This window comes from Lissotriton helveticus, chromosome 11 (assembly GCF_964261635.1).
Source record: "Lissotriton helveticus chromosome 11, aLisHel1.1, whole genome shotgun sequence".
In the NCBI taxonomy this organism is placed as follows: domain Eukaryota; kingdom Metazoa; phylum Chordata; class Amphibia; order Caudata; family Salamandridae; genus Lissotriton; species Lissotriton helveticus.
Genome location: NC_136072.1, coordinates 324,144,395 through 324,156,859, shown reverse-complemented (window position 1 = coordinate 324,156,859; position 12,465 = coordinate 324,144,395). Strand labels below are relative to the sequence as shown.

Genomic DNA, 12,465 nt, shown 5'->3' with positions numbered 1-12,465 from the left:
TCTAAAGTTTAGATTTATTTTGGAAAGTCATAAATGGTTTTGTCCTAGCAATTTACAGCGGGTATTAGATTTAAACATGGCTCACGAGAGTTGTGTTCTTCCGGTAACCTAAAACTGATTAGTCTAATTTGCAAATTTACCAGCTTGCTCAGTGTGCCAGTTACTAAGCTCTCTAACACACTGCTTACAAAATTGAAACACACTACTTCACATTTTTCTTTAAAATTATACCAACAGAACATATATGGCATCTGGCAACTCAATTTTGACAAAAATTCACATCTTTTTTTTCAAGTGAGCATTGAAGCTTTAATAGATGGGCATTTTGAATAAAGAATAATCCAAAATTCAGAGTGGTATATGTGTTCCATCCATATCCCCAAACTCATATTTTAGGTGCATGGGATAAAAATTGAATGCTTTTGCTAGTATTTAAATGCTATTCATTAGAAGTTTTCAATATGAAGCGTTATTTGGTTGTTACACAATGGCAAAGCATTGTGAGCCATGGCTTAGTTGTTGGCTTTCAGTATTGTATTTTTTGGGGGGCAAACTGAAAACTATTTGTTTGCGACCAAGAGAGTCGAGCAGACAAAACTGTATATTTTGTTTGTTGTCTGACCTTGGTACAGAATGTTACAGATGAATATTTTGTCACCTATTACTTTTATTCCACTTAACTTAAGTGATCTACACACATGACCCTGGCTAAATTCAAAATCGTATCAAGTATTCAGGAACGTATAGCTCACTAGGTTCATCTGTAGGTATTTCACCAGTTTTCCCCACAAATTGCAAGTAGTTTTAGGATATGAAAAATAGAAAAGAGATTTTCGAACAGCAAACCCTTTGTTGATGCAATTTTTAGAAGAAAGCAAACCTTTTATTACACAATATTTCCACCCCCATTCAACACATTTGGCCTGATATCTCGTTTGCAGAAAAAAATATTATGTCTTTTGTTGATGACCTAGTGCTTCCTACTTATAATTGCTCATCATAAGGAGCCCTATTAGCTTTGGAGATTTAATTTGATTGTTATTCCAGCCTCTGCGAATTGTTGTCTTCTAATATTGCGTACCTTAAGCATTATTCTTATGAAGTCAACAATTATAGCTTGGGCTGCTGAATGATGCTTCTCTTTGTTCCCATCTTTATCTATGCCGCAGGTGCCCCTGAAAGCATCGGAAAACATATGCTGGAAGCATGCAGTCACAACCTTGAGATGGCTGTCACCATGTTCCTAGATGGCGGTGGAATAGCAGAGGAACCCAGCACAAGCTCTGCTGGCACCTCCACTGTTCGGCCTGTTGCAGAGTAGGTGTCCATTCTAATACTCTTCACATTGACCTATTCTCTACTTGACAGTCAAACACTTTGTGAGATGCTTTCCCAAACCCGGAAGGATGCTTATGTGTTGCTGGTTATATCTCGTTTTTTACTGTATGATTAGGAATTTCTGTGCAGATAAAGTTATTGATAATGCCCGAGTGTAGTGCGACTTTAAAATAACATATTCGCCTGAGTGATTAAGGGCCAGATTTAGGTGGCCCATTACCGGTCGGTAAACCCAAAATTCGGTAAATTTCAGGTTTACCGACCAGTATTGAGCCATTTGCTATGTAGGGGAGATTCCCGATTCTGTATTTACCGAATCGGTAAATGGCATGTAGGAAGCACTTTGAAGAGTGCTTCTGTGCTTTAAGGATTCGTTATTTACCACCAACTATTAGTTGGTGGTAAATAACAAATACCTCGGTAAATGCATATCTGTGCATTTACACCAGTGCAATGTGGCAGACATACATGCCCTTAGGGCATGTATGTGTGCCACATGTGCACACAAGCACTATTCAGGGGTGCAACAGGGGGTCAATGTGACATGGCCCATAGGAATGAATGGCAATTACTGAATCGGTATTTACCGATTCTGTAAATGCCGAATCGGTAAATACCGATTCTTAATTACCGAATCTTACTGATTCGGTAATTTTTACCGGAAAATTATCTACATCCAATTTACCTATTCTTAAATACCGAATCAGACAAATTCTGTATTTAAGAATAGGTAAATTGAGATTACCTACATCTGGCCTTAAGTGTGTAATATCCACTAAGATTTTGGGGATTGCTCTTTTTTTGGGAGAGGTGTGGCGCCGCGGCCAGGGCGACTGACGCTGGAATCTGGGGACCACGGTTCGATCCCCGGCGGCAGATTAGCCCAGCACCATGTGACTCTGGGCAATAGCTCGCTTAATCTTCCCGACGGCCCCCAGCGCCTAGAGACCCTTACGGGTGATTGTGCGCTTTACAAATGTGGACTTTTTTTTTCATAATTCAAACAAGGAATGTTCATCCCACTGCCATTACATTTCTTTGTTGTTCGATCTGCTGCAGTAGTTGGGTGCAAAATAAAGCAGTATGTTTCAGTCTTCCTCATCAAGCTTATTTACCCTATGGTCTCAGCAGCATTTGGTTGCAGTTCTGTTCCTTCCTTTTATTTGGAACTTCAGTTTTTGTGTCTCATACTTCTGCCGTTTTGTGAAAACAACAGTTTGCTTGACCTTATTTCTGATGGTTCATTTCTCTGTATTTTTGGAAGAATGGAAAGTTTAATTACAGCTCCAAGTGATGAATGGCTAAGATCTGTTTCATTAAAGTGATCTTGTTGCAACCAGGATCTTGGAAGCAGATGTCTTTTTTTAAGTAGTTTTATTGCTGTCCTCTTTTACTGTAAAAAGTCTGAGTGCAAGTAAACAATGTTATAAATTGAAGCTCTTTCCCTTAAAATGGTGCATATGGTTTAGTTTGGATGTTGAACTTTCACTAACCTCAGGTTGTTTTTTTCACTTTAATCCCCTCTGACTGTTGGTGCTGATGGTTCCTCTAGAGCAGTAGACTTAATATGCCCACCTTCTGGCAGCACTGATTCTGTGTGGAGGCAGCAACAGAAGATCGGAGTGGTCATAAGAGGGGAAGGGTTTTTGGTAGGGTACTGCGGGCAGGGAGACCTTTGAAATGATGATCACAAACGTACAGTGACAGTTATGCAAAGCTGTCCATTAAGGTTTCTCTGGTTAAAGCAGGTATAACTTATAAAATCCAAGGATGCAATGATCAGTACTTGCATTTCCTTCAGTGCTTGATTGGTAAAGAGCTATGAGCTAGACTCTTGAATGCAGAGTCATAGTACAGTAACATTTGGAAACAAAGGACCGCACCGTTATGACAGTAACACAATATACCCTCTCTGTTATTTAGGGTCAACTTGGCAATAGTCTGAATACTTGTTTACTTTGACATCACATTAGCAGAGTGTAACACTCGCTCATGCAGTTAGTGAGCAGTCTTAGTCTTTCACCAACTCACTCTCATATAAGCGTCTTTAAAAGGGAAATGCTTTTGAACTTGCAGTGCGATCTCAGGACTCAAATGCACACTCGAGCGCTGTTCGCGTTTAGTATGTGCAAAGTCCCTCAGTTCAATACCACTGCGCTGACATAACATGCACACTCTCTCTTATTGGGATCTTGAAGACTGACTGACTAATGCTCTTTTTACTCACAAGTGCTTGAGAAGCTCTCTAGAACACTCCGACTCCACTGGCGATCTGCAATCACGAGCGGTTGGCGTTGGGTGCAATTGATATTTATGGGAGCACCACACACAAGATGGCGCCAGAGAGTCGGAAACTCGCACGGGATCTCGGAAGTGAATATCAGGGAACATGAAACAACAACCTGACACGAGTCTGAGGAATAAGAGGCATGCTCAAGATGGGCTTTATACATAACAATGTGGCAATAAACATGGTCCTGCCTCGCAAAATCATAAAGTATTTTACTAGACCTGCAGGTCTAGTGACTTAAATAATCTACTCAACCTATTTGTAATTCTCTTGACCCATAAACTGGTTTCAAATGATGTGAACTGGGACAACTATTTTAATTCATTGAGCCACCATTTTCTTCATTATCACATATGCGAGCACCTTCAAATGTGCGAGTTCAGCATGTCTGCTGTACAAAAAACTATTTTGTTTGGTTTATTAGTCTAAACCTTTTCCATATATAGTGCACATCTAGCCACCAGATACACATGACCCCTGACTTGCTTCTTAGTTCGTTAACAACATTGTCATCAGGGTGGGGGCAGGAATGATTCTCAAATTATGTTTAAAAACTATCCCTCTTAATAAATACATAATTAAAGCATGAAGTGGTAGCACACTGTCATTTGTAATCAGCAGACTTTACATTGAAATGGCCACAAACTTTCCCACTGACTTGCGGTTGTACTGGTAAAACTATATAGTGTGTAAACAATAATGTTTAGAAATAGAGCTTCTACAAATATGTGTCATTTGCATATCACCAAGTAAAGTTTTCTTTTTTTTGATGAACACATTTTAAGTTTTATTGATTTGAAAAACAGTGTAGTAAGACGCATACCACACAGTGATATAGGCAACAATGTCCATTTGAGGCAACTCATCGGAAACATAGTAAACATTACATAAGTAATGTAAAGGGCATTAGTTAGGCGGCACATCTGGTTAGTCAATCTTCCCAAGCCATTTCCCCCATACCGTGGCGTTTTTCCAGAGTCATCCGGTAGTTTTGTATACCACCCGCTGCTGCTGTGTGCTCCAACCCACCCCCTCCTCCATTTTGCCAGGGTTGGCGGCCTATTAGCCAACCATTGTGAGTTGATATCACGATTAGCCACTAATAGGGCCGTCCCCAGGAAGTAACTCTCCGCCCTTGCTCCCCCAGTCCCCTCAAATACCCCAAGCAGAATCAGTGTGGGTGACATGGGAAGTTCCCAGCCCAGGACCCCGGACAGCTCCTGTAGCACATCCGTCCAGTAGGAAAGCATGACATTGCAGGCCCAAATCATGTGATAAAAATCTGCAGGTTCGGTGTCGCATTGTGGGGTTGGGTCGTAGGCTAGCCTTAATATGCGGTGGGGGGGAAAGATGAACCACTTTGAGATAGTTGAGGCATGGCCTGGCTGAGGTTGATAGTTCCTGTGGAGCCATCAGAGCGTCCCTCCAGTCCTCATCCTGCGTAGGTCCTACCCAGCCCTCTCATCGATTCCTGAGGTGGTCTAGGGTCTCGGGGGAGTTAATAATGAGAGCATGATAGATCTGTGAAATCCCTCCATTGCCCATGTGACCCATCAACAGTTTAGCTACCAGCGGGCTGAATTCCAGCAGGGATTCCGACGGAAGGGCTTGGGCGGCGAGGGCGTGTCTGAGTTGGAGGTATTTGTAAACCTGGGAGTGTGCAAGGTTTTAGGTCTGTTGTAGCTCATGGAAGGAATGCATGGGATTCCCTGACCTGACATCCCCCTACCTTGTAATGCCAATAGAGTCCCAGGGGCGAAAGCCACTAAGGGACGCTCTTTCCTTTAACCAAGTGACATGCAAAAGTGGACTTTGCTGCGTAAACCTGGTAAGCATGGCTACTGTCCCTTCAAGAAATGCCACCCGGGTCACCAAGGGCAGTGAAAGGGGGATTGGAGCTCTATAAAGCATGTTCTGAATCTGGGAGAAGTCCAGCAGTGTGAGTTCCACTTTGTAAGCGGGGTCCAACCACCCCCTTTGAATCAGTGATGGATGACAAACAGCTGGGCAGAGAAGTAGTAAAGGTAAAGGTTGGACATACCCATGCCCCCATCATAATGTCCTCGCTGGCAGTGTACAAGGGCGATACGTGGTCGGGAGTCTTACCACAGAAATGATGATGTGTTCTTTTCTATAGCTGAGAACCAGGTTCGGGGCAGGTTTTGAAAGACTTATAGGAATCATGGAAGAATCATCATTTTATTTAGGACAAAATGGCCTAAAGTGTTGAGAGGAAGGGAATGCCTCTTGGTAAGATCAGATTTGGCTTTCTGAACCGAAGACTGGAGGTTAAGGGTCCACAAGAGTTCAGGGAGTAGAGTGGCCCATATGCCCAGGTACTTGAAGCTAAGGCTGCACGGGGAGATCCTTTCCAGCCAATCAAAGCAGTCCCTGGACGGTGCAAAGGGGTACAAGATGGAAATAACGGGGTCAGTCGCTGAACGGACACCGCCTCGAACCTCCTGAGCAGTCGGAGGCATTGGGGTCCACTCACTGCCGATTGGGCCAAGTACAGCAGGACATTGTCTGTGTACAGCACAATGCGTTCCTCATGTCCTATCCCCCACCTCCACCTGGTGAAAAGAGGGTCAGTGCGGATAAGTGCGCGAGTGGCTCTATCGCCAGGGTGAAGAGCAGGGGGGACAGGGGGCAGCCCTGTTTGGTCCCCCTTTCAATAGGAAAAATTGCAGACAGGACCTCATTTACCGAAACCCATGCTGTGGGGTTGGCGTAAAGGGCCTTCACCATGCCCTGGAATTTGGGTCAGATACCGGCTCGAATCAACACCAGTTGCAGGAAGTCCTAATCCACCAAATCAAAATCCTTTCCAAAGTGAGAAGAAGTAAGTTAATGTCTGGGTCAGACGGTGTTGGTGTGCCACGGCCAAGTACATTCGTCCGATACAGTGTCTGCCGCTCCAGAGCGGTGTAAAGCAGCACTGGTCCGAATGCACCAGAGTCGTAATAACACGCCGGATTCGATTAGCCAGAATTGCGGCAAAGAACGGAACTTCCCCGTTGGGCAAGATAGGGCGGCTTGTGTATCACCACTATGGTTGCGGAGTCCACCTTAACCGGGAAGGCCCCCACCTGCACAGTCTTTTGCAAGACGTGCCGGAGATACGTGGTGAGAGTCTCTCGGAATGTGCTATAATATTCCATGGGAAAGCCATTGAGACCCGGTGTTTTGCCTGTCGCCATTCCGGTCAGTGCCTCTCTGATCTCTTCCGCTGTAAGGAGTCGTTTAGAGCACAGGTGTCAGTGGGAGACAGGCTGGGAAGCGGGAGTGAGTCAAGGAAGGCCCAGGCGACCGCCACGTTTTTGGTAGCAGCTCTGACATATAGGGTTTGGTAGTAGGATGTAAAAGCCTGCGCTATCTCCGGTAGGGAGCGCTGAGATTGGATGTGGATGTCAAGTACCTCTGGGAGCATCCTGTTGGCCTGCGGGTGGGAGGACAACCAGTAAAGGAACTTCCCATTTTTGTCCCCCGCAATAGATTTTGACCTTTGTTGCCCTCCATAAGTGTTTGGGTGCTTCAAAAGAGTGTAGCTGGATATCATCCCTGATGAGGCCCTGGCGGCGAACGACATCCCCCTGCGGGCCCGCACCCAATAGAGGAAAGTGATGCCTCGGGACAGGATCTGGATGTGAGCCAGCTTCAGGCAATCGGGGTGGGGGGGGGGCAGATAAAAAGAACCGGTCTATCCGTGAGTGAGTGTGGTGGGCGGCAGAGGTGTGTGTGAATTCCTGGGGCCCAGGGTGCCAGGACCTCCAGGCATCGCAGAGCCCCCAGCCTGCAGCCTAGTGGACGAAACTGCTAGCACCGATCCTACAAGAAGTCGTTGGGGTCCGGAGCAATCTATTTCGGGATTAGGAACGGCATTAAAGTCTCCTCCTATCACCGTTCGCCCCTGCGGGAGACTGGTATGGAGCTGAGGGAGATCTTGAAGCCCCGATGCCAGGGATGCGGTTGGTATATAGACACAGATAAGTAGCACCCCATGGCCTTTTAGCTGACTTTCCAGCGTGATGTATCTACTCTGCGGGTCTCACATGACATGCGTGGCCACCAGTGGAAAGGTGAAATGCCGCAGGATCCCCCCCCCCCCCCGGCCCCATGAGAGAACCCTGCGTGATCAATCCTGTTGTAGCCCCTCTGTGCCAAGAAGGGACAGAGATCCCCCCCAAGAGGTGGGTCTCCTGCAGCAGGGGGGCTTCCGGGCGATGTCGGTGTGCAAAGGCGAGAACGGCTGAGTGTTTCACTCGAGCCAACATCCCGTTAACATTCCAGGACCTAACCTGAAAGGTCATGTATGTGTGATGGAAAGGTTTGTGTGGTGGGCGCATGGTAATGGGCCTTTCCTGGGGTCCCCAGGAGGCCCTACCAAGTGATCCGGCAGCAAAGTGGAAATGCAGTACCCAGGACTGCGCACTAGAATGCGGTATGTGTGTGTCGGCGGGGGGTCGGCCGTTCCACTCAGTGGATGTTCCTCTCTGTTTCTGCTCCACGTATGAATGGCGCAGTTGCTGGACCTCACGGGTGTAATCCGGAAAGAGGAGAACTTTGATGCCATCACATTGGAGCTCTGCCTGCCTTCTGGCTTCCTGCTGGACCGTGTCCCTGTCTCGGAAATCTAGGATGCAGGCGATGATGGGGCGAGGCGGGACCCTGGGCGGCGGCCTACGGATCATGGCCCGGTGCACCCTTTCGATGGCAAACAACGAGGCTAGGCGGTTGGAGGACATCATGATTTCACCCAACTCTCTACTCGGTCCACCACCTGTCTGGGGTCGTCGTCTTCCACCTGTTCAGGGACACCTACGGGGAGGATGTTGTTGTACTGGGAGTGTTTTTGAGTGTCCTCCACCGTTCTTCCGAGTAGAGTGGAGACTCGATTTTAGAGGGTGGAAATGTCGTCCTCTGCCGATGAGATTAGGGTTTCCGCTTTGGTTAGCCTAGCTGTAGCGTTACGGAGCTCCTGACACAGCAGAGACCCGTCCATCCACACCTCCCCAATCTTGTTATCCACTATTGATTGCGGAGTCTGGATGGTCTGCAGTATTGTGGTAAGGTCTGGGTGAAAGGGGCCAGGCCCGTTCCCCTGTCCCCCCTGCCCCAGGAGGGTCTGAGGAGTTTGTTGGGGGCCCGGTGGTGCATTGGTCTATCGTTGTCTGTGTGGTGCCGGAGCAGGCCGGCCTGTCCTTGCCCATCACGGCACAGCAGAGTTGGTGCGGGCCGGGGAGTTTGTGTCGACCCAGGTGGCACCAAGTTCTCAGACAGCTGGGTTCCTGGAGGGGCAGGACCCAATTATTCACCTCGTCATCTCAAGTGTCCGGGGCGCAGTTGTGGCAGGCAGACCCGCAGTCATCCAGTCCAGATATTAGTCTTTGGGGGCCACCCAACCGCCTAGGCCCCCCGGCCTAGAGGTGTGGGAGTAGAATGAAGCAGTAGTGGTCTCAGCAGTCGGCTGAGATTGTGATGTTGGGTCCGGCTCCCCAGCTGGTCGCCAAGCGGGTGACCTGAGGGTCGGGCCCGGCCCCCAGGAGACCACCGAGGCCCCAGCAGCCTCGGGGTGCCCCCAGTGTCAGCGGCCACAGTGCAGGGGGTCCGAGGCAATATTCAAGAGGTTCCTGCAGGGAGGGACAGTGATGGGGCTCCAGAGCAAAACCACTGATGGATGCCGTGAGGGGGAGCAAGGGGAGGTGTGTGTGTGTGTGTGGGGGGGGGGGAGGCTAATGACCCCCCCCAAAGTCTGTTTACCCAAACCAGAGCAAAGTCACATCGCCTCAGACCTACCCCCCCCCCCCCCCCCCACCCGCCCACTGCTAGGTACCTGGTCCAGGCCCGGAAGAGTCAGTGGCCGGCCAGCCAGGGCCCGTGTCAGAGCTCAGGCGGGCCAGTCAGTAGTTCACGATTCAGAAAAGGGGGTGGTGATGAACAGAGTGTCTGAATTAAGCAGACCACTCTTACCCAGTCCAAAGATCAGGGCTTGATCCATCACCGTTATTTAGCTCACTGCCCCATCCCAGCTCAGAACCTGGCTATATGCAAATTAGTCTGTCCCTGGCCCAGTGCATCATGGGAACAGGGCAGACCAAACTACCAAGCCAATTCTTCACCAGAAAGGAGACAAGCTACCGGGGACCGGTTTCTGGCATTTCAGCCTCGTCGGCCCGGCTTGCTTGAATCCTGATGGAGCAGTGAGCAAGGGACTCATGTCTGAGTATACCCTGCCACACCTATAGTGGCCAAAAACGATTCAGAAAAGGGGGTGGTGATGAACAGAGTCTCTGAATTAAGCAGACCACTCTTACCCAGTCCAAAGATCAGGGCTTGATCCATCACCGTTATTTAGCTCACTGCCCCATCCCAGCTCAGAACTGCTCTGTCCATCACCACCCCCTTTCTGAATCGCTTTGGCCACTATAGGAGTGGCAGGGTATGCTCAGATGTGAGTCCCTTGCTCACTGCACCATCAGGATTCAAGCAAGCCGGGCCGAAGACTGCTGTAATGCCAGAAACCGGTCCCCGGAAGCTTGTTTCCTTTCCAGTAAAGAATTGGCTTGGTAGTTTGGTCTGCCCTGTTCCCATGATGCACTGGGCCAGGGTCAGACTAATTTGCATATAGCCAGGTTCTGAACTGGGATGGTGCAGTGAGCTAAAAAACGGTGGTGGATCAAGCCCTGATCTTTTGACTGGGTATGAGTGTTCTGTTTAACTCAGATGCTCTGTCCATCACCACCCCCTTTCTGAATAGTCAGTAGTTCAGTCACCTGTGCCACCCATCAGCGTTAAGCAGGGGCAAGTCAAGGTGCCCCTCGCACGCTCAAGTGGCAGCTCAGGCAGGTGGGTCCTCGTGCAGCTCCAGCGCCGGTCAACACCCTCAGTTGACAGCCAGAAGATAGGGTGGCCTCCGGCCCGAGACGGGCCCGGGGGCCTCCTGACAGTTCCCGGTCGGAGAGCAGAGTGGATGGGCCGGGCCTCGCCCCTTTCGATCATGGCTATGGCTGGACCCCTCCCCCTCAGGCCCTGCAGCCCCATAGTACCTTGTTTCCGGGCTCGACCGGCCCATGTGTGTCTCTTCCCCTTGTAGGTCTCCGCTCCGGGTCCGCTGTTTAGGCCGTGGCCACCAGGGTGAGGGGGCATAGTGCACACCTCCCTCGCTGCCCGCCGCCGGTCCAAGGGGGAGTCGCTGCAAGACCGTCCCAGTATCAGTTCGGCCCTCACTTGGCGGGCCTTTGCTCCGGCGAGGGAGTCCCAAGTGGGGGTGCCAGGCCCACCAAAAGAAGGCCCCAATTCGCCTCACGGCCACCTCAGGTGCTCTGCTCTGGCAGCCCGACAGCCGAGGCGTGAGGCCCCGGGGTAATGAGGCTGGCCCCCACGGTGGAGTTCTACGCACCGCCGCCACCGGACCAGTCGCTGCACAATCGCCCGGACAGAGGGTGGGCTCGCAGCAGCTCACTCCCTCTCCCTCACGCTGCCTGGAGACTCCCTGCAGAGTGTCTCCTCACCAGCCCCACTGCTGCTGGGCACCAATCCAAAGGGCCTAGGGTGTGGCACCAGACTTCTGGGGCTCACGATCTGAGATTAGGGCTGCTGGTGTGCCTCTCTTGTTCCGAATTGTGTGCAGATCACAAGGGTTGAGCTCGGCGCAATGTTAAGGTACGCCACCATGTTGGCCTCCTTGGCCACACCCCACCAAGTGAAGTTTTCTGGTTTCTATTTTACTTGTTTGTAACACACTTCTTAATTATAAAAATATTGCTTTCATAATCCCAGATATATTTCGAAATATTAATTAGCAGGCTATTTATTTAAATGTTGTGTGTTAAAGAAAAATAATTGACCTCTTCAGACAGCTCACTAGACAAAAACCTCTAACTCTAGTAAGAGAGAAAAATAAACTCAATTTTCCTAGCAGCAGTTAGTAAAAAGACAAACTGACATTTGACCTCTTTCCTTGAACAGACCGCAAATGTGTCAAGATAAAAACAAGATTTAATGGCATCTTTATTGCTCATTCACTTTATGAATGAAGAGAACACCTACTCCTTTCCTGCCTAAATTTACTCACCAGATGGGACTTGTAGGCTCTAAAAATATTCAACCTATTTGAATTTTACTCGCAATTGTCTCTTTATCCTTCCTTAGTGTTTTACTTACGTTTACACAGCAGTGAACCAAGGTCTCTAGCAACATCGGTAGCACACAGTACAGCGACAGGGTGGCACAACTGTAAGTGGGTGCTATCTGACAGTATACAGTAGGAGACCGTACACAGTGCAGTCTGTGGTATGTGTCCATGGAGCATGACACTGACCGAGAAGGACTTTTAAACAACAGCTTGTGTTTCCCTTGACATTTTCTTTTCTTATCTGATTGCACTGTTCACTATGGGCTTTTCCTAAGGGTGTAAAGGGGTTTACTATACTTTTTGAAACTTGGGTAGTTTCTTTCTTGCCCGTACGAACCTCGATGTGTGATGGTTGTTTCCATTTGCACAAAGGCACTGTTCTCCCAAATAGTAGAGAGCTTAATAGAAAGTTGTTCCTGTAAATCTATATTGTACTGTCTGGACGGCGAAGTAGCCAGGGATTTTGACTCTCAGTCATTTATAGGCGGGCTCCTATATGTACTCTTCCACACACTTAAATGCTGTCACAAATGGCCACACTCACTCGATCAGTGATACTCACATATGTACGGGTAGGAAAGTGCCCCTTTTTGCATGGTTACCCCGAACGTTTGGCTGGATACTCGATTCTAAGTTGACTGAGTGTGTGCTGGACCCTGCTAACCAGGCCCCAGCACCTCTGTTCTTTCCCAAAACTGTACCA

At 48.8% G+C, this 12,465-nt stretch overlaps 1 protein-coding gene across 1 annotated transcript in view; it reads left to right on the top strand.

The window, feature by feature from the left end:
- UBXN7 (UBX domain protein 7) overlaps nucleotides 1-12,465 on the top strand; it is a 701,503-nt gene that overhangs the window by 56,865 nt on the left and 632,173 nt on the right. Inside the window, exon 2 of the mRNA XM_078665644.1 lies at nucleotides 1,170-1,317. Coding sequence (XP_078521770.1) covers nucleotides 1,170-1,317 — 148 coding nt within the window. The remainder of the gene's footprint in view (nucleotides 1-1,169; nucleotides 1,318-12,465) is intronic.